We start from the raw sequence: 21,014 nt of genomic DNA on the forward strand, positions 1-21,014 counted from the left end.
CACCTCCTAAACAAGAGCGATCTTTTAGGTTTTAAAAGAAAGAAAACGGGGCCTCCCTGGTGGCGCAGTGGTTGAGAGTCCGCCTGCCGATGCAGGGGATACGGGTTCGTGCCCCGGTCCGGGAGGATCCCATATGCCGCGGAGCGGCTGGGCCCGTGAGCCATGGCCGCTGAGCCTGCGCATCCGGAGCCTGTGCTCCGCAACGGGAGAGGCCACAACAGTGAGAGGCCCACATACCGCAAAAAAAAAAAAAAAAGAAAGAAAGAAAACGGACAGATTCCTATATAGTTCTCACTCACCTCGGTCCAGTGGAGGTATTCAGGTGTTACTCAATATTCTATTATTGCTTTTCATAAAAGTAACACAGAAAACATGTTTATGGCAAATTGTTTTAATTAAGAACTTAAAACCAAAATTTTAAAAAGTCTTATGTAGCAATTATTTTATTCTATATTTTAAATATCACTGGATTCTCAGTTTCAAACTTTTCAACATGATAGGTAATTTTAAACTACCTTGCTGTCTTATAAGTTGTCCAAAGAAATGGGAACATGATCACAACATCAGTTTCTAGAATGAGAAGGAAAAAGTAGGACATCAAATTGTTACAACTTGGGCTTCCCTGGTGGCGCAGTGGTTCATAGTCCGCCTGCCGATGCAGGGGACGCAGGTTCGTGCCCCGGTCCGGGAAGATCCCACATGCCGCGGAGCGGCTGGGAAGTTACAACTTAAAAAATTCTGTAGGCTTGAAAGATAATCTTTACCCCTAAAGAGAAAGAAAAGTAAAGAAACCCTAACCAACTAATGACTTGGACATAGGAAGGGAACTCACAAGTACTTCATATTGACTCATTCATTGTTCATGCACATTAAAAGTACTTTAAAAATTTTGTTCATTTGTCCTCTACTTAAAAATGGGGAAAAATTGGCCAGTATTGCCCTCTAGGTTCTTCCAGATCTGCATCTGGAGTTTGCAGTAATAAGTAAGCACATTGAATATGAGTCTGTTTTCTAAAGGAGAGAGTCTGGCTTGCTCAGAGCCTCGAAGGGTCGGGTTTCTAAGACAGTCCATCAGTGTGGACCCGAGCTACTCCCCTCGGCCTCTTCCTAAGATTGTCAGCTGCAACGGGAATGGAACGCCAGAGCCGGTGGTTGAAACCGAACATACAGGAAGTGATTTTAAAGAAACAGTTTCCACCATCAAGACGCCACAGGAATTTCATCTTTAGGTACCTGCCATGTTTAAGGACTATAATAACAGCAAGATTCACCAGAATCACTAGCGAGGTTGTTTTGGACAACACACAGACCTTCTTCGTACTAAATATACATCACAGTGACCAGGAGAGCTCACGATGTATTCACCTAAAAACAATGCAAATATTTTTAAAGTTTTTTTTTTAAAAAAGCTCATGATTTTTCAGTATGAGTTTGCAAAACTTAATACAGTTGTGTAAGATGATACTGTGTGAAGATTTTACATGGAATAAAACATTTGTGTTCTAAAAATTGACCATAATACTTCAAAGACCCAGAGTAAAAATGTCAAGGAAATGCTCAAACTCACATCAAACACCAGATTTTCATTCACACATCTGCACGTGCTAAGTTGGCAAAGTACTTCCTTCTCTCCTATGAGGAGTTTACCATTCATCCTGCAGATTCCTGTCTCTCCTGGATGGAAACCAGTGTTTCTCAAAATCACTTTCTACCACAAAAGCAAATGTACTAGAGAGAAGGAGCACGTCATTTACATACACCTCTGCCCACGCACACACCAGCATCCTCTCGCATTAGGTTCTACACAAGGCCTACCGGTTAGCAACCTAAGAGGAATGTATTTCAACCAAAAGTCTGAACAATGTACATCATCAAGGCTTTGTTACTGGTGAGTTCTATGGAGGAGAAAGTAGGGGTGGTCCACATCTCTAATGGGTATCTTAAAATCTGTCCCCATCCCCAATGAGCAGGACAATTAAATTCTAAATGTCGTCGCCAAACTATCAGAAAAGAGGCAAAAGTCCACAGTGAGTGTGTGTCTAAAGGCCAGACTGCAGCAAGTGAACGGTACCCCATTATGTGTTCTTAAAAAAATCTCACAATAAAAAGTGACAGACAGTCTTTGACTCAAAAGAAACCAGTACTACTTCTAAACACACTGCACTGGCACTTTGTTTACTGGAATGCACCTGAACTATTAAACTATTAATAAGTGCCTAGATGACAATTTAAAGAGAAAAGATGACCCTCACCCAGCCCAGTAATTCTTAAATATCACAGTCCACGTGAAGTGGTGCTGAACTGAAATGCAAAAGAAAGTTAACTGTTAGGAGCTACCAAAGCTCTACTTTCACTATACATTGAATCAGTACTAGCGTCGAAACTCACTTTTAACTTGATATTCTTTCACAAAGAAATCTACACATAAGGAAAATGAGTCTTCTGCCGCAAGCTGGCGTGACCTTACCAGCTATGGAATCTCAGAAGTCGTTCAGAACAGGAGCAACACAGGCTCCACCTAAACTGAGGGAAGATACTGAAGTTAAGAATCTGTAAGCCATTTAAAGGCATTTGGTGTCAGTATCTGAAAAGATTAAGATGCTTTATAACAAAACCCTTATAAGAATATCAAAGATTTAGGGAATTCTCATAAATAACCAAATGTCTATGGCTTTCAGCTGTCACCCTACTGCTGAGGTAGGTGACCAGGATTCATCAAAAGAGACAATCTTTTGGAAATTCCCTAAGAAAAATCTTGCATAATCAGTTGGTTTCTTAAACCTGTGTCCAGTTTCTTTTGATGGTTTTTGTTTTGTTTTTTCCTTTCTTTCATTTACACTTTTTAAAAGAGGTTGTCTGAGCAACTGTCCCTCCTCTCAAGCTCTGGCAGAGTAGCATCTCATGTACTCCGTCATCCACGGGTTCTCCGACGAGGCAGGCTTGACCCGCCTGTTTTTGTCCACGTCGGCGGAGTGAGCCCGCTGCCTCTGAGCCGCCAGCCGCCTCTTCTCCACCTGCCTTCTGCTCTTGGCTCGCAACGCCGATTCATGAATCTAAGGGAGTCAGAATAAACGTACACTCACTCAGGTGGCTTTGGCGCTAATTTTCCAGAACATTTACAGTGAAGCTTCCCCCACGTCACCTGGAGCAGGGCAGAGGCAAGCCAGACTCACCATATTCAGGACTTCTGTGTATAAAAGCTTCTCCAGAAGAGCCACTGCCCTGGATTCTGTCTTACCCATCGTCAGCAATAAAGAAACTAGGCAACAGAAAATGTCCACCGGACGAAATTTCAGATATAAATAGTAAGCAACTAATCTGCAGGTACCTCGAGAAACTGGCTCTGGAATATTACTGGAACTCCTTAGCATTAAGCATGGATCAGTATTCCATTGAAGGAATTTAAATGTTTTACAGGGACTTCCCTGGTGGCACAGTGGTTAGGAATCCGCCTGCCAATGCAAGGGACACGGGTTCGAGCCCTGGTCCGGGAAGATCCCACATGTCGCGGAGCAACGAAGCCCATGAGCCACGACTACTGAGCCTGCACTCTAGAGCCCGCGAGCCACAACTACTGAGCCCATGCACTGCAACTACTGAAGCCCGCGCGCCTAGCGCCCGTGCTCCGCAACAAGAGAAGCCCCCGCAATGAGAAGCCCACGCACTGCAACAAAGAGTAGCCCCTGCTCGCCGCAACTGGAGAAAGCACGCACGCAGCAGCGAAGACCCAACACAGCCAAAAAATAAATTAAAAAATAAATACTTAAAAAATAAATAACATCTTACAGCAAAATACTAACAAATCTCAAAGGATTTTACCAGCTAAGACGTTTAATGAACCCTGTTCAACTTAATCCCACCGGGTTGCCAGAGGACAGCTCTGTTTTCTCAAATACCACTCTAAACAGCACCATCTGCTAGGGCTCAGAAGTCTGTTCGGTGAACACTGGATCCTGGTATTTAACCAGAATTCAAACAGCCTGAACTTTCTGCTTCTTTTCATTCCCTCTTTGCTTTGGGCTGGAGTGACAGTGTTAGTGCTAACACAGTCATTGCTTTGTGGCTCCACACGTGAGGCCCCCCTCGTCTGCCGTGTCCTCAGGCCTTCGCACAGGGACACTCCAGGGCTGAGTCTGAGGAGAACCAGACCTCCGGGGGATGGATGAGCAGGGGAAACGCAATCACTCTAATTTAATCCAAAGAGGAAACGAGAGTCTAGATAGATGTCGAGAATGCAGGAGATGTGATCTAACAGACAGTAACAAGGGGTCAAGGGGATGGATACCAGTTATCAAGGCTGATGGAGCAGGGGCCTCTCAGGAGGCCAGAGGCAAATCTAGATGGGCAGCTGCCAACCCTGCCCATGCCCCTCAGGTGCACCTCCTGGCCCCCCAAGAACTTGAGAACCCTGAGTCCTGGCACTTCTCCGCCTGGCTTGGTGTCGGTAAACCCTTCCAGGTACCAGCAAACCCCCCTGACCTCCAGGCAGCTAACATCCTGCATCCTGTTTGCAAATCAGATGCCCAGTTCTAGGCTTTCCTTGGGCCACCTAAGACCTACCATGTCCCAAAGCATCACAGTGATCACAGGGTATGAAGCCAATGACAAAGGCGAGGCCATCCCCCATCCTCCAGGGGGAAAACAGAGAAGCCCGTTCACTGGCACCCACCTCATGCACTGGGGCAGAAGCACAGACGTTGTGAGTTTTTTGGCTTCCTGTATCCGTCTGTTTTTCTCCCCACCCATAAAGGGCAAACGGATGCTTATGTTCTTTTATTTTAGTTGATGACCTTTGAGGACTCTTGACCGCTCTCCTACTTCCTCTGGCAGGTAAGGCACTTGGTGGTGGTTGAGGTTCGGTACTGCTGGGTAATTTGTCAGGCTCTCTGGTCCTGATCTGTCGTTCAGGTTTTTCTTTTATGTCTTTCGCTGGCAGTGCTTTTTGAAAAAGGAGATAAAACAAGATGAATGCTTTAAATTCCGGTTTACATATAATTACATATGATTTAAATATTTGGGATGAAAAATTCATAATGCTTAATGAAGTCAGTAACTTTTTCACTTATAGCTCAACTCACAAGTTTCACTTAAAACGTAAGGACAGAAACACATTAGTATAATAATTTTCAGCCTATCCCATTTTAAGATCAACCATAAATACACCAAGATTGAACCAAGCCTATTCAAAAGTAACAACTATCACTCGCATTCTGAGATTAAGCATCTTAATTAAATACTAAAATCTAGAAAGCAACTCAGCCTAATGGCTTTCCCCATGATAAGTCCAATCAGCTTATCGTCTTACTTCAGGGCCAGATCTGGGCCTGTGACAATCATTCAACAGCTGCAAAAGGTTAGTTTTCAAATTACTCAACTGGAGTTCCAGGACTGCATTTCTTTGTGATGCTCCATGATTATGGAAAACGCTCCTCTCAGCTCTCCTGTGCTCCTTGTAAGAGCTGGCCAGTGACCTTAGCTTCAAAAGCCCTCCATCACGATAGGGAGGGTTTCCATAGCTACTCACACACTCACACACACACACACACACACACAGCTGGGCGCCCCCAGTGTGAGCAGCTGGGAAGGGGGCTCTTGTTCTTGACGTGAACCAGGGCCCCTGGTCTACACAGTCCTAAATCTCTCAGCGGGGCTGGGGAAACTCCAGTGGGGAATAGACCTCCTGCCTGAGGTTTACTCAGATACTAAGAACACAGTCCAAAACGTACCTATGTCCCTTAATTACCCTTCATGACTTTCCATTCATTATTTTTATAAGCACTTTATGATCTTGTAAAGGTTGTATTCTTTGTGTAAACCCCTAGTGAGCCTGTGTTTCATCTCAGACTAAACTTATGTCCAAATAAGAGCTCCTTGTGCATCCAGGCTCCATTTCACAGACCCCCTTGTTCACATATGTGGGAAATCCCTCGTTTCCGAGGCTCCAGAATTTGGCTATAGGTGATGATTTTCCAGGTTGCTATTCCCAAACCCCATCACTTTTAGGACACGCTCGGGTCCCTCACCCCTTTAGTGGATCCTTCCCTGCCGACATCCATGTCCCCGCGGAAGTAGAGGCCCTCACACAAAATGCACACGTGTGAATCCTGACAGATCACCGTCATTTCTGTCTTCAGCAATGACCCTGATCTACCAAATTGTTTCATTTATTACTAAGCATTTTAGGGAGCAGACAGCCTGCATCTGACCCTGGGGCTCAGTGCTTTGCACCCCCATGCGCCATATCCATAAACCCAGCCCTGTGCTATCTAGGGATGAGGTGAGATGCCAGCCTTCTGCTGTATCATGAGAACCCAAATCCACCCATCACTCACACACTCCTCTGAGCGATGTGTCCACACCCTGTCCGCTTCTCTTCCCTGGATGTAGGAGAAGAGAAAAGAGCCCATCAGGACCAAGACAACAGAGAGTAGAAGGGGGACCGAGGCTGGTGTAGTCACAACACTGAGAGAGACGGGAACCACCTAAATCATCTTCATCGATTCATTTCCCTTCCTTCTCTTCCTCTAACCCACGTGGGGAGCCTGCCCAGAGAAGACAATAATGATTTGGTTCAAAGGACAAGGTAACGCCAGCCACGAAGAGGTTAGGAAAGTGAATTCCAGAAAGAGGGACTGGCTTGTTCAACGGCCTGGACAGAAGAAAGAATATACGTGGTTCAAACTGAAAGGCACACAGAGATCCTAGGGATGAAGGCATGGGGCGGGGGTGGCGGGTAGCGGTGGGGAGAAAAGACTTTCTGTGCCAAGCTCAGAAGTTTTATTTTTTCCTGAAAATGAAGAAGAATCACTGAAGTGTTTTAGGCTGAAAAATGATGTGGTCCTATTTTCATTTCGGGAATGAGGTCTCTAGCAACGAACATGAAGGACGGGTTAGATCAGAGTGGTGGGGACAGAAAGGACAGCTAGGAAAAAATAGCAGAGTCCGGGGAGGGGAGGGTAACCTACAGTGACGGCAGTGGAGGAGCGGTGAGAAAGACCGGAATAGCGTCCACCACACCTGGCCGGTGCTCAGACTCACCCGGGCACCTGTGAACTGCACACTGATCAGACCACAGCGCGGAGAGCCCAGCAGCAGAGGGCGAGATGGACAGGGGAGTGGGCGACGGACACCGCGAGGATGCTGGCAGGCGAAGAGGAGTCTGCGTCCTCAGGGGCTGGGAGTGGCTAGTCACGCTGTCCTCCAGCAGAAGGCTGCCAAAGGATGGGGAAAGGGTGCTTGACGCCTCCGGTGTGAGATGCCCCTGGAGCCACCAAGAAGGCAGCAGCTGGACCCTTAATCTGGGGCCGAGAAGAGAATGTGGAATCGGAGGGGGTCCTGAGCAGGTGGGTGGGGGCCGAGGCTCAGACAGAGAGCAGGTCCCCCAGCGGGGACGCGGAGTAGGTGGTGGGAGTGAGGGAAAAGGGGGCGGAGGGCGGCCCTGGGGCTGAGCTGGCAGACGGAGCAGCCAGGGAGCCAGGGAGAGAACAGTCAGCAAAGTCGGAAAGCTTCCAGGAGAGAAGCTGGAGAAGGACTCCCAGAAAAGGAGAGAGCAGTGAACAGGGCCAGACACTACAGAGAGGGCGGGAGGATGCAGAAGAAAAGAGACAGGGCATTCTAGGGGCAGGGGCTTAGGATGCACCAGCTACTGCGTAAAAAATGAAGAGCTGCCAGGGTGTACTGAACGGCACAGGGAATACAGCCGACACTTTGTAACAATTATAGATGGAGCGTAACCTTTAAAATTGTGAATCACTATGTTGTACACCTGAAACTTATATAATATTGTGAATCAACTATACCTCAACAAAAAAAAAATAGGATGATAACTTTTATGTTACGTGTGTTTTACCACAATTAAACATAAAGTATTCAGTTTTTTTTTTTTTTTTTTTAAAGAAAAACTCAGCACTGGGCAGCCAGGCTGTCTCACGGGGGATGTAGGGGAGCATAGGGGTGGGGAAGCAGGTCACAGCAGGCTGCAGAGTGAAGAGTGGGGAGACCCCAATGCAGGTAATGCACCAACTCTCCTCACCACAGAGCACTAAAAGGGCTGACACTAAAAACAGCAGAGTCCACAAGCACCCAACACAAGAAACTAAAATCCTCTCCAGAGAGCCTAGGCCTCAGATTATTCCTACAGATAATCTTCCACACACAACAACGATGAGTGTCCTGGGACGATGACCAGGCACACAAGAGACAAGACGGTAAGGAAGGCCCAGCAGCAGCGAGAGACTTGGGATAATGGGATGATCACTGACCATAAAACAACCGTGTTCACGCTCTGTACTTAAAGAAAAAACAAGCTCAAAAATATCTGCAGCGGGAGACAGAAGATGGGAAACACAGAAGAGACAGAACATATAACTATAAAATTAATATTTATAAAACTCTTGAAATAGTGCCTGGTACAAGATAAGTGTATACACGTATATGTTTCAAAATCCTATTCAAAGTTTTAAATAAAGACATTTCCAGACAGACAAAACAGTGTCACCACCAGTTACTGTGAAAAATTCTAATACCCGCTTTCTCAGTAACTGAAAAATAAGCTCAGTCTTGATTTAGGACTATGCTATGCAATACAAAAGCCATTAACCACATGTGGCTATTAAATATGTTTAAATTAATTAAAATTAAGTAAAATAAATATTCAGCTCCTCAGTTACACCAATCAAAGTTCAGGTGCTCAATTCCCACATATGGCTCATGGCTGCCACACTGGATGGTGCAGACAGAGAACCTGCCCCTCATCACAGAAAGTCTGATTGAACAGATTGATTTTTTAAACTATTTGAACAACAGAATTAACACATTTGACCCAATGGGTATATACAGAACACTGCACCCAACAACTGCAGAATATACAATTTTGTCAAGCACATATGGAACATTTACAGAAATCTACTTATCCAAGCAAGGTCATAAAGCAAATCTTAATACATTTACAAAATTGAAATCATATAGAATGTATTCTCTATCATGTAATTAAGCTAGATACAACAACAAAAATAAATTACTTTTTTAAATCTCGTTTTGAAATTTAAAAACTTTTTTTTAATTGAAGTATAGTTGATTTACAATACTGTGTTAGTTTCAGGTGTACAGCAAAGTAATTCAGATATATACACACACACACACACACACACATACACACACATATTTTTTTCCAGATTGTATTCCATTACAGGTTATTACAAGGTATTGAATATAGTTCCCTGTGCTATACAGGAAATCCTTGTCACTTATCTGTTTTATATATAGTAGTTTGTATCTGTTAACCCCATGCTCCTAATTTATCCCTCCCCCTAAAAACATTTCTAAATAATGCATGGGTCAAAAACAAATCATACAATTGCACAAAAATGTGAATGTACTCAATGCCACTAAGCTATACACTTAAAAATGGTTAAAACGGTAATCTGTGTTGTTAATCCTGTTCCTATTAGAAATGTTTCTACAGTTTCCTCATTAAGCATGATGCAGCTAAAGCAGTAATCAGAATGCAATGTATAGCCTTAAATCAATATATCAAAAAAAAAGGGCAGGGGAAAAAATCAATGATAAGCATCCATCTTAAAATGTTATAAAAATAAGCATTAGGGGGCTTCCCTGGTGGCGCAGTGGTTGAGAGTCCGCCTGCCGATGCAGGGGACACGGGTTCGTGCCCCGGTCTGGGAAGATCCCACATGCTGCGGAGCGGCTGGGCCCGAGAGCCATGGCGGCTGGGCCTGCGCGTCCGGAGCCTGTGCTCCGCCGCAGCGGGAGAGGCCACAACAGTGAGAGGCCCGCGTACTGCAAAAAAATAAAAAAATAAAAATAAAATAAGCATTAGGGGCTTCCCTGGTTGGCTCAGTGGTTAAGAATCTGCCTGCCAATGCAGGGCACATGGGTTTGAGTCCTGGTCTGGGAAGATCCCACATGCTGTGGAGCAACTAAGCCCGTGCGCCACAACTACTGAGCCTGCGCTCTAGAGCCCATGAGCCACAACTGCTGAGCCCGTCTGCCACAACAACTGAAGCCCGTGCACCTAGAGCCCGTGCCCCACCACAAGAGAAGCCACCACAATGAGAAGCCCTCACACCACAGCGAAGAGTAGCCCCCGCTCGCCACAACTAGAGAAAGCCTGCGTACAGCAACAAAGATCCAATGCAGCCAAAACAAATAAATTAAAAAATAAAAAACTAAAAAAAAAGTAAGCATTAAAAAATTAGAGTAAGGAAAAAAGATCATGAATTATAAACATATAATAAAGAAAACCAACACAGCCAAGGGTTAGTTTGGGAAAAAAATTAACAGAATTCACAAACCTCTAAGACTAATAAATAAAGTGAAAAATAAAAATAAGTAAAAATAGAGCAAATGGGGTCAGCAGGCTAAATGTGCACTGGCGACACATGCATATAGTCCCTTCCTCCCAAAACCCCACTAAAGTGAAGGAAAAAAGGTATCAACCCACAGGACAAAGAGCAAGGAGGCGATGACATCAGACAAATTTTGGAAGATGGAAAGTGACAAAGAGATAGAAGCGACTCACAGGAAGGAGCAGGATGCTGCTGACTCCCTGCAGGAGAAGGGCCCAGGACACAGCGGAGCCCCACAGGAACTGGCACTGAGGCACCAGACTCCCCAGAAGGCTAGTGCGGCAGACTGCCTTCCCAAAGGTCCGGCATCGATCAGTGCCCCAGGTGTTCCTCTGACAGTGTAATATGAATGTGCCTCTGCTGAGAACCAGGGTCCATGCTGCTTCCCCTTGAACCTGGGCAGACTTCTGTGAGCAAAGAATGGGGTGAAAGAGGTGCCACATGGCTCCTGGCAATAAGTCGCCAAGGACAATACAGCAGGTGCCCAGCTCTCTCTCAGGAACGCTCGCCCTTGGAGGCCAGCCTGCATGTGACGAGGAGGGCCAGGCACCTGAAGATGTCACCTGCAAGTGTCCTAGCAGATGGCTGCAGTCCCACGCAGCAGAGACAAGGCATGTCCTGTGCCTGGGGCCAAATTCCAACACACAGAAACCATGAGCAATAATAAAGTAAGAATTGGAATCTGAAGCACTAGTTTCCAGGGTAATTCTGTTGTGCAGCAATGCATACTTCTTCAACAGTCCTTCCTCTGCTCCTCAGGCCAGGCGACCGCCCTGCCCCCGCCCCAGAATGCAGGTGCCCTACAGCCTGGAGAGGGAGGACTAGAGGGCACCAGGCACAGCAGAAGTAAGGGGTCACCTTCGTGAGAACAGGATGACGTGGTAAAGAACGGGATCCCTCCTCTGTTCCCACAACTCTGCTGCCGGGATGCTGAGAGCCAGGCTTGTGCCCTCCCAGGTAGGAGGATGGAGGACACTGTCTGAGAAGCTGACACTAGAGAAATGGGCAGGTACTGACATTGGCAGCCCCCAGAGAAACAGCGGGGTCCTCCTGCAATTACGGTCACAAGCTCCCCCAGGAACACAGCTCCCGAAAAGCCCTTCAAGCCTCACTCTTAAATATGGGCAGACAGGCTAAGAGCAAGCATTCAAGTACATCCTTTAATAAGAAAGAGACCAAAATATAGAGAAAAAGACTAGGCTGGGAATATAAGAGAGCACTCAAAGGATATTTATGGCTTTGGGGCGGGGGAGGGGGGTAGTTAAAAGAAATCCAGAGAGAATAGGATGCTATTTAAAAAAAAATTTTTAAAGAACACTTGGGACAAAAAAGTAATCTCTTTGAAATTAAAAACTAGAATTAACATTTCTATAAGAAATTTAGAAGATAAAATTAAAGAGTTCTCCTGGAAAATAGAACCAAAAATTCCAATATCAAAAAATTGTTAAATAAAAATGTTAGCGGTTTGATCCAGGAAGTACACCATCCAACTAAAAATAATTATAGAAAGAAAAAATGAATAGAGTGGAGGAAATTATTTTAAACAGTACTAGAAAATATCATGGAATGGAAAGAAATGTTTCCAGATTAAAAAGGCCCACCAAGTTGTCAGCCCAATGAATGAAAAATGACATACACATAGAATTTTAGAGCACCTAGGATGAAGAGAATGTCCCAAAACGTCCCCCCCGCAAAAAAAAAGAAAGAAAGAAGAGAGGTCACGTACCCAAAATAAGCATCAGAATAGCATGGTGCTTCTCAACAGTAAGACCTAAACCTAGGATTCAACATAATAATGCCTTCAAATACTGAAATTTCTAATCCAGGAAGTCTCTATCTTGCCAAAATGGCAGCCCAGCCCTTGGATAAAGGCATTTTCAGACTGCAAGGTGACAAAATGCTTACTCCCCTTCAACATTTCCCCACCAAAAGGAAGGGAGATTTGAGACTTGTGAGATGGGGCTGCATAAAGGAGTTTAGCAAAAGGAATACTCAGGCAATCAGTGAAGAGAAGCCTCAGTTTGACAGCTATGTCAGGTCTGGACAGCATAAAGTCTAAATTAAAACAGGAGAACCAAGGGTTCCACAAAAATGTCTCCAAGGAAAATAATGAAACGAACAGAACACCTAATGTGCCTGGCATATGAAAAGTTTTACAGTACTACCAGACTCTTTCAGGCTGAATGAGTGATGGGAGTACCAAAAACAAACAAACATAAAAGTAAAGCAATGATTAACTCCAGGAAAAACATAAATAATAACCAAGAAAATGTAATCAGCATGTACTACATGGATTACCTGCAAATAACATTTACATAGTCATGATCATCCAAACACAGAATAGTGCTTTAATGAAACGGTCACATAGTTAATACTGTGGTACAAAGTAGGTGCTGGTATGTGTCTAGGGGTGGGGATGGCCAAGCTAAGATCTCGAGCTAAATCATCATAAATATACTGACGGGAAGTCAATATATAATGTTTAAACTAAAAAAGCTAACATTAGTCTGAATGAAAAGAGTTTTGCCCACAGTGCTGAAACGAAAGGTAGAGAGTTGGAAGGAGGCCCCTAGGGAGCGAGGGGCATGGGTGGTAGATGGGTCAGGATTATTTTTTCATTTTAAGCCTATTTTTTAAAAATTATGCATATGTATAACTGGTTAAAAAATAAAATTTAATTTAAAAAGAAATGTGAATATGAAGAAAGGAATTGGAGACATTCTAGACCCTCTTTGAAGCATGCTGCTACGGAGAGAAGGGACTTCGCAGTGAACAAGCACCTCCACCCACACCCCCTACACACAGGGAACTTCCCGACGCTTCTTATACCCATTTCTTAAATAAGAATGAGAAGCCAAGGATCATTAGACGTTTGAGAATAGCTTCTAACAGGAAATGCAGGATTACAAGCAAAAGAAACAAATGTAGGGAGACAGAGGGGAAACAGACTGTGCTGAAGAAACACTGCAAGAAGAAAATGGACAAAAAACTCCTAGTGATATTCTCAGCAAGATAAGAGAGGATACTATGTGCACGAATCAAGAACAAAATACTGTTTTTTTAAAGAAGAATAAAGAGAGGGAGGGAAGGAAGGGAGGGAGGAAAACCTAGAAAACAATTCAACAGCTCTTATATTAAAAAATAAATAGGACCCCACAAATGAAAAATGTAATCGAAGAGTTGGAAGATGAGGTTGAGAATATTGTCCAGAAAAATAGAAGAAAAAAACAGATGGAATGGGGGCCGGGGTAGAAAATGATAGGATACATTTGTGAAGTCTGACATCCAACTAAGGAGTTCAAAAAGAAAGGAATAGAAAAAAAAAATAGAAATGAGAAAACAATTCAAGAAAACTTCCCAGAATTACAAAACAAGAGTTTGACTGCAAGGACCCATGAAAGCACATTGGAGGAAAAGAGGCCTGGATTGGGGAAACTTTCAGAGCACAGAGGACAAAGAGAAGACCTGAAAAGCTTCCCGAGGCGGGGAACGTGTTATCAACAAAGAATGACACAGGAGTGTAACGGCAACATCAGAAGTTCCAACACTGGACAGCAACGCCTCCAGATTTTTTAGAGACAATTACTTCTAACCTAGAATTTCATGCCCAGCCACAAACTATGGAATAGTGAGAATAGAATCTTTTGACATGCAAGGTCTCAGAAAGTTAAACCTCTCACACACCCTTTCTCAGGAAGGTACTAGAAGATAATCTTTGTCAGGAGAGGGTAAACCAAGAAAGAAGACAATGTGAGAGCCACACAACAGAGGGTCCTACCCAAGAGAGAAGCCAGGGAGTCCCTGCGGCGGTGGCCAAGGGCCTTCCCAAGATGCAACCAGGCCAGATGAAAGTAGGTCAGAGGCCCCGGGAGGGACGTCATAAGATGGGGAGGGTGACAGTGAACCTGATGTGTCCGTGGTGTTGCGAAAGAAAGAAAAGGGAATCACGGCAAAAACAATATAGGGCAGCTGTGAGCCACCTTTCCACAGGCACTAACTGTGAATCTAACAAACTCTATGATGACGGTACTGAGAGGGTGGGGATAGGCCATGTGTATGGGTTAGGAGATCACTAAAAAGAATTAAAGCCAATAGATGGTGCTAAAAACTGAAAAAGATCAAAAAGTATCAATAAAAGCCATGTTACCTGGAGAAACAGAAATACGCATTAAGGAAAACCAGAGGAGTGGGAAGTGGCCGCCTAGGGAATGCGCTGTTGGTGGTGAGGGGAGCTGCTATAGCGGTACTCAGCCATATAGAGCTACACGATTCTGTGCGTACACATGGCTTCAGTAAAGACAAGGGCTAAGCGCTTACGTTTTATAGAAACTCAAAAGCGTGCTCATCATTCCAGAAAGACTGTTCACTTAAAAACAAGGACTTTCGGGCTTCCCTGGTGGCGCAGTGGTGGAGAGTCCGCCTGCCGATGCAGGGGACACGGGTTCGTGCCCGGGTCCGGGAAGATCCCACATGCCGCGGAGCGGCTGGGCCCCTGAGCCACGGCCGCTGAGCCTGCGCGTCCAGAGCCTGTGCTCCACAACGAGAGAGGCCACAACAGTGAGAGGCCCGCGTACCGCAAAAAAATAATAATAATAAAAATAAATAAAAATAAATAAAAACAAGGACTTTCAATCCTGCCATTCACAGGGATAGACAGGGGCTGTGACAGGCATGAGCAAACCAAAAGATCCTGGGATTGGGAGTCCTGAAAGCAGAAACATCCTTTCTTCTCCTGGATGCCTAAACCAGAAATATTAGCAGAGAAAAAGTAACTACTTTAGCCACTGGGAAGATTTAGTGTCTCTAAGGAAATCAAAATAATCACGAACTCTTGCAAACACAGACCCCATCCATACTACAGTGCTGTCTAAAAACTGCATTTATATACGTATGGAAATAACTGACAGCTCTTTTGCAAACAATGAAGGGGAAGAGGCGGGGAGAGAAAAGCCCATTCAGCCTGATAAAGTACATCTCATAACTGAGCTGGTAGATCAGTGCCCCCTTACCCTCTCCACCTTCTGTATGCGAACTTCTAGCAAAGGTTAGGAATGGGTAGGAATTCACAAGTAACCTGAGGATGGAGGGGCAGCTCTGCCACCGATAATGAACCGAGAGTAGCTGAAAACAGTATAACAAGACTCAATTTCCTCTCCTGCTCAGCGTCTCACAGAGAAGCTAGGATGAGAGTCTTACTGAGTACCACTTGCAATTTGACAAACAAAAATAAAATCACTAATGATTTATCCTGAGTTTCATCTATAAAACTGAGATAAAAGCTATGGTCCCATCTCTTAGAATTGTTTTGAACGTTGAATGAGAAAATACATAATCTAAGATCAGTGACTGGATGCATGACAAGCTCTCAGTACCTTTTAGTTATTTTGCTCACCAGAGCCTCTTTAAAACTGAGCGACGCCGGGTGGTGCCTGGCCCACGTTAGAGTATCAGGAAGAAACCAGGGGTTCCTCCAGGCGGTATCTGGGGCATCCATTCAACCTGGCCCTTAGCACCAGTGACCAGCCAGCCCGCCTCACACGCCAAGAGTCACCCCAGCTCTGAGCTCCTCCGGGCAGGAGAGAAGGCGCGGGGCCCCGGCAGCAACTGCAGATGCACCGCCCCCAAGAGCCATTTTCCAGCTGCCTCTCCTCCCGCTCACAGCAGCAGCCGGAGGAGGGGTGGCGAGAAGCGGAGGGAACCAGGCACTTACAAGGATTATCTCCCACCAGCCGGGAGTTACGCAACAGTCTGAGTAAACAATGCAAAATATTCCTTAGGGACAGCGCGGCGAGGTCAGGGAGTTAACACAGAAAACAACAGCCCCATTCACAAGACAGAGCGCTTAGCTCAGTGGTTCCTAACCTCTGGCGGTCACCTTCGAGAATCTGATGAAAGCTGGGCGCCTCTCATAAACAAACGGGCGCTCAGAAATAAACAGATGGGAGTTCAGTGGTCCAGAGGCCACCAAGGCCAGCGGATGAAGACCCGGGGACTTCGCCAGGGACACGTCAAAGGCGTTCACATTGGGCTCAACCCAGAGCCACCTCATTACGGAATAAAGGGTGGGAGGGCGGAGGCGGGGCAGCCACCTTCCTTATTTTGTCAAGGGAGGCGCATTCTCCGCCTACCCAAAATAGATTAAATAAAATCAAGGAAGCGCCTTCTCTGAGCGCTGCGACAAACAGCTGGGCGGTTCAGAGGAGACCCAAGAGCAAATCCAGTCCCGCGAGCGGGGCCCTCCCCGGCCAGGTACCTGGCAGCGCCGAGTCCTCCGCGTCCTCCGCGTCCCTGGCCTCCGCGTCCGCCGCGGCCTCCGCGTCCCCCGTGGCCTCCGCGCCCCGCTCCTCCTCCGGGGCCGCGCGCGCCCGCTGCTCCGGCTCCTCGCGCGCCGCTGGCTCCACCGGCGGCGGCGGCGAGGCCGGGGCGCACTGGGGCGCGGGGGCCCCGGCGCCCGAGGACGCCGACGACGCCGAGTCGTCCGAGGCGCAGGCCGGGCCCCAGTCGTCCCAGAGCCAGGGCGCGTGCGCCTGCTCCAGCAGCCGGCGGCCCAGGCGGTAGTGGAGCAGCGCGCGGTAGCACGGCCCGTACTCGTCCCAGCGCGGCTCCTGGTAGCGCTTCATGTACTCGCTCTTCACGCCGCTTCCCGGGGACATGGTGCCACCCGCCGGCCCCGAGTGCCCGCCGTTCCGCGCCGCGCTGTCGCCTACGGAACCCGCGGCACAACACAGAGGCGCGCCCCGCCCCTCCACTCGCCCGGCCCGCCGCGACGTTTAAACCCGGAGCCCCGCCCGCACGGGGCGGGACGTGGGGCCGGGAGCGCGGGCGTGGGCGGGGCGTGGGGGCGGGCACGGCGTGGGCGGGCCGGGGCGGTGGGCGGGGCAAGGGCGGAGGGAGCGCGCGGCCTGCCCGGGGAGGGGGGAGGGGAGGGGGAGGGGAGGGGAGGGGGGAGGGGACCCGGGTGGGAGGCCCCGGCTGGGGTGGGGGCAGAGTGGCAGCGGCTGCGGGGCGTGTGGGGGGGTCAGCCGGGAGGGCGGCCCCGGAGCTCGGAAGGCAGAAGCCGCGGGAGCCCGCGGATGGGCGGTGGAGGAGGGAGACGAAGGAGGCGTGGGCGCGGGGAGCGGGACGGCCTCGCGGTCCCAGGAGAGCCCTCCGAGCGCTGCGTGCGGGCGGGAGAGTCGGACCCGCTTACCTCCTCCGTGCGCCCCCGGCCCCGCGGCGCCGGCCGGTCGGCGCAGCAGCCCGGAGCCGCCCGCTCTCCCTGCGCTTTCCTGCCGAGCAATATGTCGCTGCCGGCGCGGCGGCCCGCGCTCCTGCAGCAGCCGGGAGGGCAAGGCGCCGCCTCAGTCCCGGGAGCAGATGGCTCCCGCGCGCGCTCCCGAGCCCCGGGCCCCAAGCCCCGGCCCCCGCCCCGCTCGGTGTGGGCGGCGGCTTCGGCGCTGCGCGCGGGGACGCGGGCGACTCGGCTGGCCCGGGCCCCCGCCGCCGCAGGACACATCCGGGAACGAGGCCGCCCCCCCAGCCCGCGACGTTCTGTGTTCTCCTCCCGACACCTGCGCCGGCCGCGCTCCCCAGAAACAACCCCAAGTCCGCACGTTGGCTCTTGCTTCCTCCTCTGTTCACAACACCTGTTACTCTGGCTTTAACCCCTTTTCAACGCTTTGGTACAACTCCTTTCTCGTCTACACCCCGAACGTTTTTGAAGCTATTGATTCAAACTGCCAAGCCACCCTCTCAGAGACTCGTTTGCACAGAAAACGTTGGCGGACTCAGTTGCGTTGTGCTAAGTATACAACGTTGCTCTGGTTGTTACAGTTTCCAACGTGGCCCCATGAAGATTCTTCCCCTTTATTAAAAGGAGCCTGGATACATTAGTAACAAAAAAGATCTGAGAGAAAAGAAGTTCGGGGAAATCAAAACATTAGCAATTGAAAAAAAGACCCGGGGCCGTGATGAGTTACACGGTTCCGGCTACCATCCTGGATGTCCACCGACTCAGGGCTGTTTTCCCTTCTGTCTCCTGTCTCTGCATCCTGCCCCGCCCCCCATCATAGCCAAAAGATCCAGAGGTAGACGCGCGGCCCAAGCCTACTCTGAGAACTTGAAGTTAGTTGTCCAGAAGTCATTAACATTAATTGTTAATGGCAGTTTTCTGGAGAGACACTTGTGACCTCCTACTGTTGACACCCCCATGGTGGCCCTGACTTCTCCCCTCCCCAACTTTACCTTCTGTAGCTTGAAATACCCCCAAGAACCTTCTAATGTATCCCCCTTTTATTTAAACTGGTTTCCCATGGTTACAAACAAAAGAACCTTAATATTGATATTAATAACGTGGGGGAAATGACGATGTGCAGTTACACGAAAAATTCTGAACACAATCTGTTTCAGTTAGCTTTGGTTGCATAATTAACCACCTGTTGTGGTTTAAAACAACTACGGTGTATTATTTCTCACGATTTTATGGGTTAGCTGGGCAGTTCCTCTGCTGCTTTAGACTCATTTAAACAGTTGCATTCAGCTGGAGGGAGAGTTGGGCTGGAAGGTTCAAGATGGCCTCACTCACACACCTGGCACTGAGGCTGGCTGTGGGATGGGCTGTCTTGATCTCCTCCTTGCGGTCTCATCCTCCAAGAGGTTAGCCTGGCTTCTTCACCTGGCCCTTTCTTCCAAGAGGTTAATAGCAGAAGTTGGAAGGCCTCTGAAGGTCATATACATCTCTTCTGCTGCATTCTAATGCTCAAATAAGTCACAAGGCTAGCCGAGATCCAGAGAGAGAGAAATTCCACCCCTCCACGGGGAGTAGCAGCGGCAAACTTACATTGCAAAGGGGCATGCATACTGGATGGAGGAATGTGCGGCTGTATCTTACAATCACAAGCACACACGCACAAAGTATATAAGGTACGATACCATTTTTTGTATAACTGAAAAATAGGGTTAGGAATGATTTTTTTTTGTTTTGTTTTACTTTTCCCTATTTTGCACAGTTAAGTGGATTACATTCATTCTAATTTTGTAAAGTGTTATTATTAGTCAGGGCTCACCCACTTGGAAGTGACGAAAACCCGATTCAACTAGCTTAAACAGAAAGAATATTTACTGGCTCCAGCAGACCTAGACCCGGGGATCCATCAATGTCACTGGGACTCTACTTCTTTCTCTTGGTTTTTTGACCTCTGCTTTCCTGGGGGGTGAGAGTGGGAAGAGGGCTGGCCTCTTCTCGCACTGCAATGGACTTCCTGCACACAGCTGGAGAAAGCGCCACTTGTACCCCAAGCTTATGTTGTCTTCGCTGAGGACCACCAGCAAAAGAGCACTTCTTGGTATTCCAATTATAGAGACAGATTCTTGTCACATGCTTAGCTGTTGCCAGGGGTAGGAGGTGATGTGATTGGCCAGGCATGGGTCATGTGCCCATCCCTGTAAATGGGGATAGGGTGGGAGGCTGAAATTGCCAGGAGAACCACAGGGAACAAGGAAGAAGTGGCTTCCCAGAGGAGGGAACGGTAGGCAGACAAAACAACATATGCCCATCTATATATTCATCTTTGTGTTTGGAAGAATAACAGGATGAGAAAGATTTAATTTGACAGCATTTGTGAGGGGAAGTCTTCTGGGATCTATTTGACTGTAAGTAAAGTATGGCTGTTAAGAAATTGAACACAATCATAAGCAATAACTACAAAGTTGTATTTCTATATCAGGGGAGGTAAACCTTTCCTCCAGAGCATCCTCTGTTCATACGGCACTGAAGGACTGCCCGTGTGGATGACGGTATCGATTTGTTCTGCAAGTAGAATCAGGACCAACGAGCAGAGATTACAAGACACAACTGTGGCAAATGTTGTGGACTTGCAACTGGTTTCTGAAGCAAGAGGGAAACTTTAGGACTGGCCTAAGGAGCTCACAGAAGAAGCAGAGAGAGTAGAAAATGGGCAGGCAGCAAAGGGACCTCAGAGGCTGGGCAGCAGGGTCCCCGCCTGGAGAGGAGAGGACTTTGGTAGAAGGAGCCTTCAGTGAGAGGCAACCCTGGGCGGGCCCCTCCATGAGGGAGAGTCGGAGCCAATAGAAAGGAAGGTCAATGCCGGACTCCTGAAAGATCATAGAAAGATAATAGAGATTTGCTACCTAGACATACAGATTCCACATAAGAAGCCTGCTACTGACTAAGTCTGGCAGCACTGGGATGGCAGCCTCACAAAGTGGCAAACCCTGCAGGCTGTCCTCCTTCTGGGGTGCTGGGCTGAACTTCCTGCACTCCCTACTTCCAGAGCCCTGCCACCTGCCGCCCCTGGCACCATCACTCCCTCCCCTCAGGGTGCCATCCCATCCTGTGTCAGTCCGTATCCTTCTGAGCCAAGGGAGGCGATCTTCCAAGAGCTTCCCTGACTTCACCCTTCCTTCCTCCCAAGTTGTTCTTTCCATGTCATATGCTCGCCTCCTGCCTCTCCTGACCCCTCTCAGCCGGGGCTCCCTCCATCAGCCTCCATCTTCCCATTCGTCTCTGGACTTCGCCTCTCTCTGTCTCTTTCTCTCTCCCTCCCTCCCTCCCCCTCCCTCACCTTTTCCCTCTCCTTCTCTCTCCAAACACAAACAAGACTCAGGAGTCCCCTATCCCCTCTACCCTTTTTACAAACCTATCTCCCAGTG

At 47.9% G+C, this 21,014-nt stretch overlaps 1 protein-coding gene across 2 annotated transcripts; it reads right to left on the bottom strand.

Annotated features, from left to right (window-relative positions):
- Window positions 1-263: 263 nt before the first annotated feature.
- On the bottom strand, window positions 264-17,697 carry CCSAP (centriole, cilia and spindle associated protein). 2 transcript variants are annotated; one of them, XM_081230625.1, is made up of 4 exons: window positions 17,554-17,697; window positions 16,618-17,067; window positions 4,670-4,938; window positions 264-3,053 (listed from the first exon to the last, which is right to left on the bottom strand). In XM_081230625.1, exons 2-4 carry the CDS (start codon window positions 17,015-17,017, stop codon window positions 2,877-2,879), a joined length of 846 nt encoding a protein of 281 aa, XP_081086751.1. In that variant the 5' UTR covers window positions 17,018-17,067; window positions 17,554-17,697; the 3' UTR covers window positions 264-2,876. The 2 variants fall into 2 exon arrangements, 1 of the variants encoding a protein (XP_081086751.1); XR_014015503.1 differs by lacking the exon at window positions 17,554-17,697 and adding an exon at window positions 3,174-3,259 and having other exon boundaries at window positions 2,976-3,053; window positions 16,618-17,162.
- Window positions 17,698-21,014: the final 3,317 nt, after the last annotated feature.

This window comes from Mesoplodon bidens (genome assembly GCF_964165515.1).
Source record: "Mesoplodon bidens genome assembly, chromosome: 1".
NCBI classification, from domain to species: Eukaryota; Metazoa; Chordata; class Mammalia; order Artiodactyla; family Ziphiidae; genus Mesoplodon; species Mesoplodon bidens.

What these genes read in the sequence shown, in the direction of transcription:
- CCSAP (XM_081230625.1), bottom strand. Translation starts at nt 17,017, where the DNA reads ATGTCCCCGGGAAGCGGCGTGAAGAGCGAGTACATGAAGCGCTACCAG. An exon ending in GGAGGACTCGGCGCTGCCAG is followed by an intron (nt 4,939 to 16,617) that starts GTACCTGGCCGG and finishes TTTTTCAAAAAG; the next exon opens with CACTGCCAGCGAAAGACATA. An exon ending in CTTCTGCCCCAGTGCATGAG is followed by an intron (nt 3,054 to 4,669) that starts GTGGGTGCCAGT and finishes TGACTCCCTTAG; the next exon opens with ATTCATGAATCGGCGTTGCG.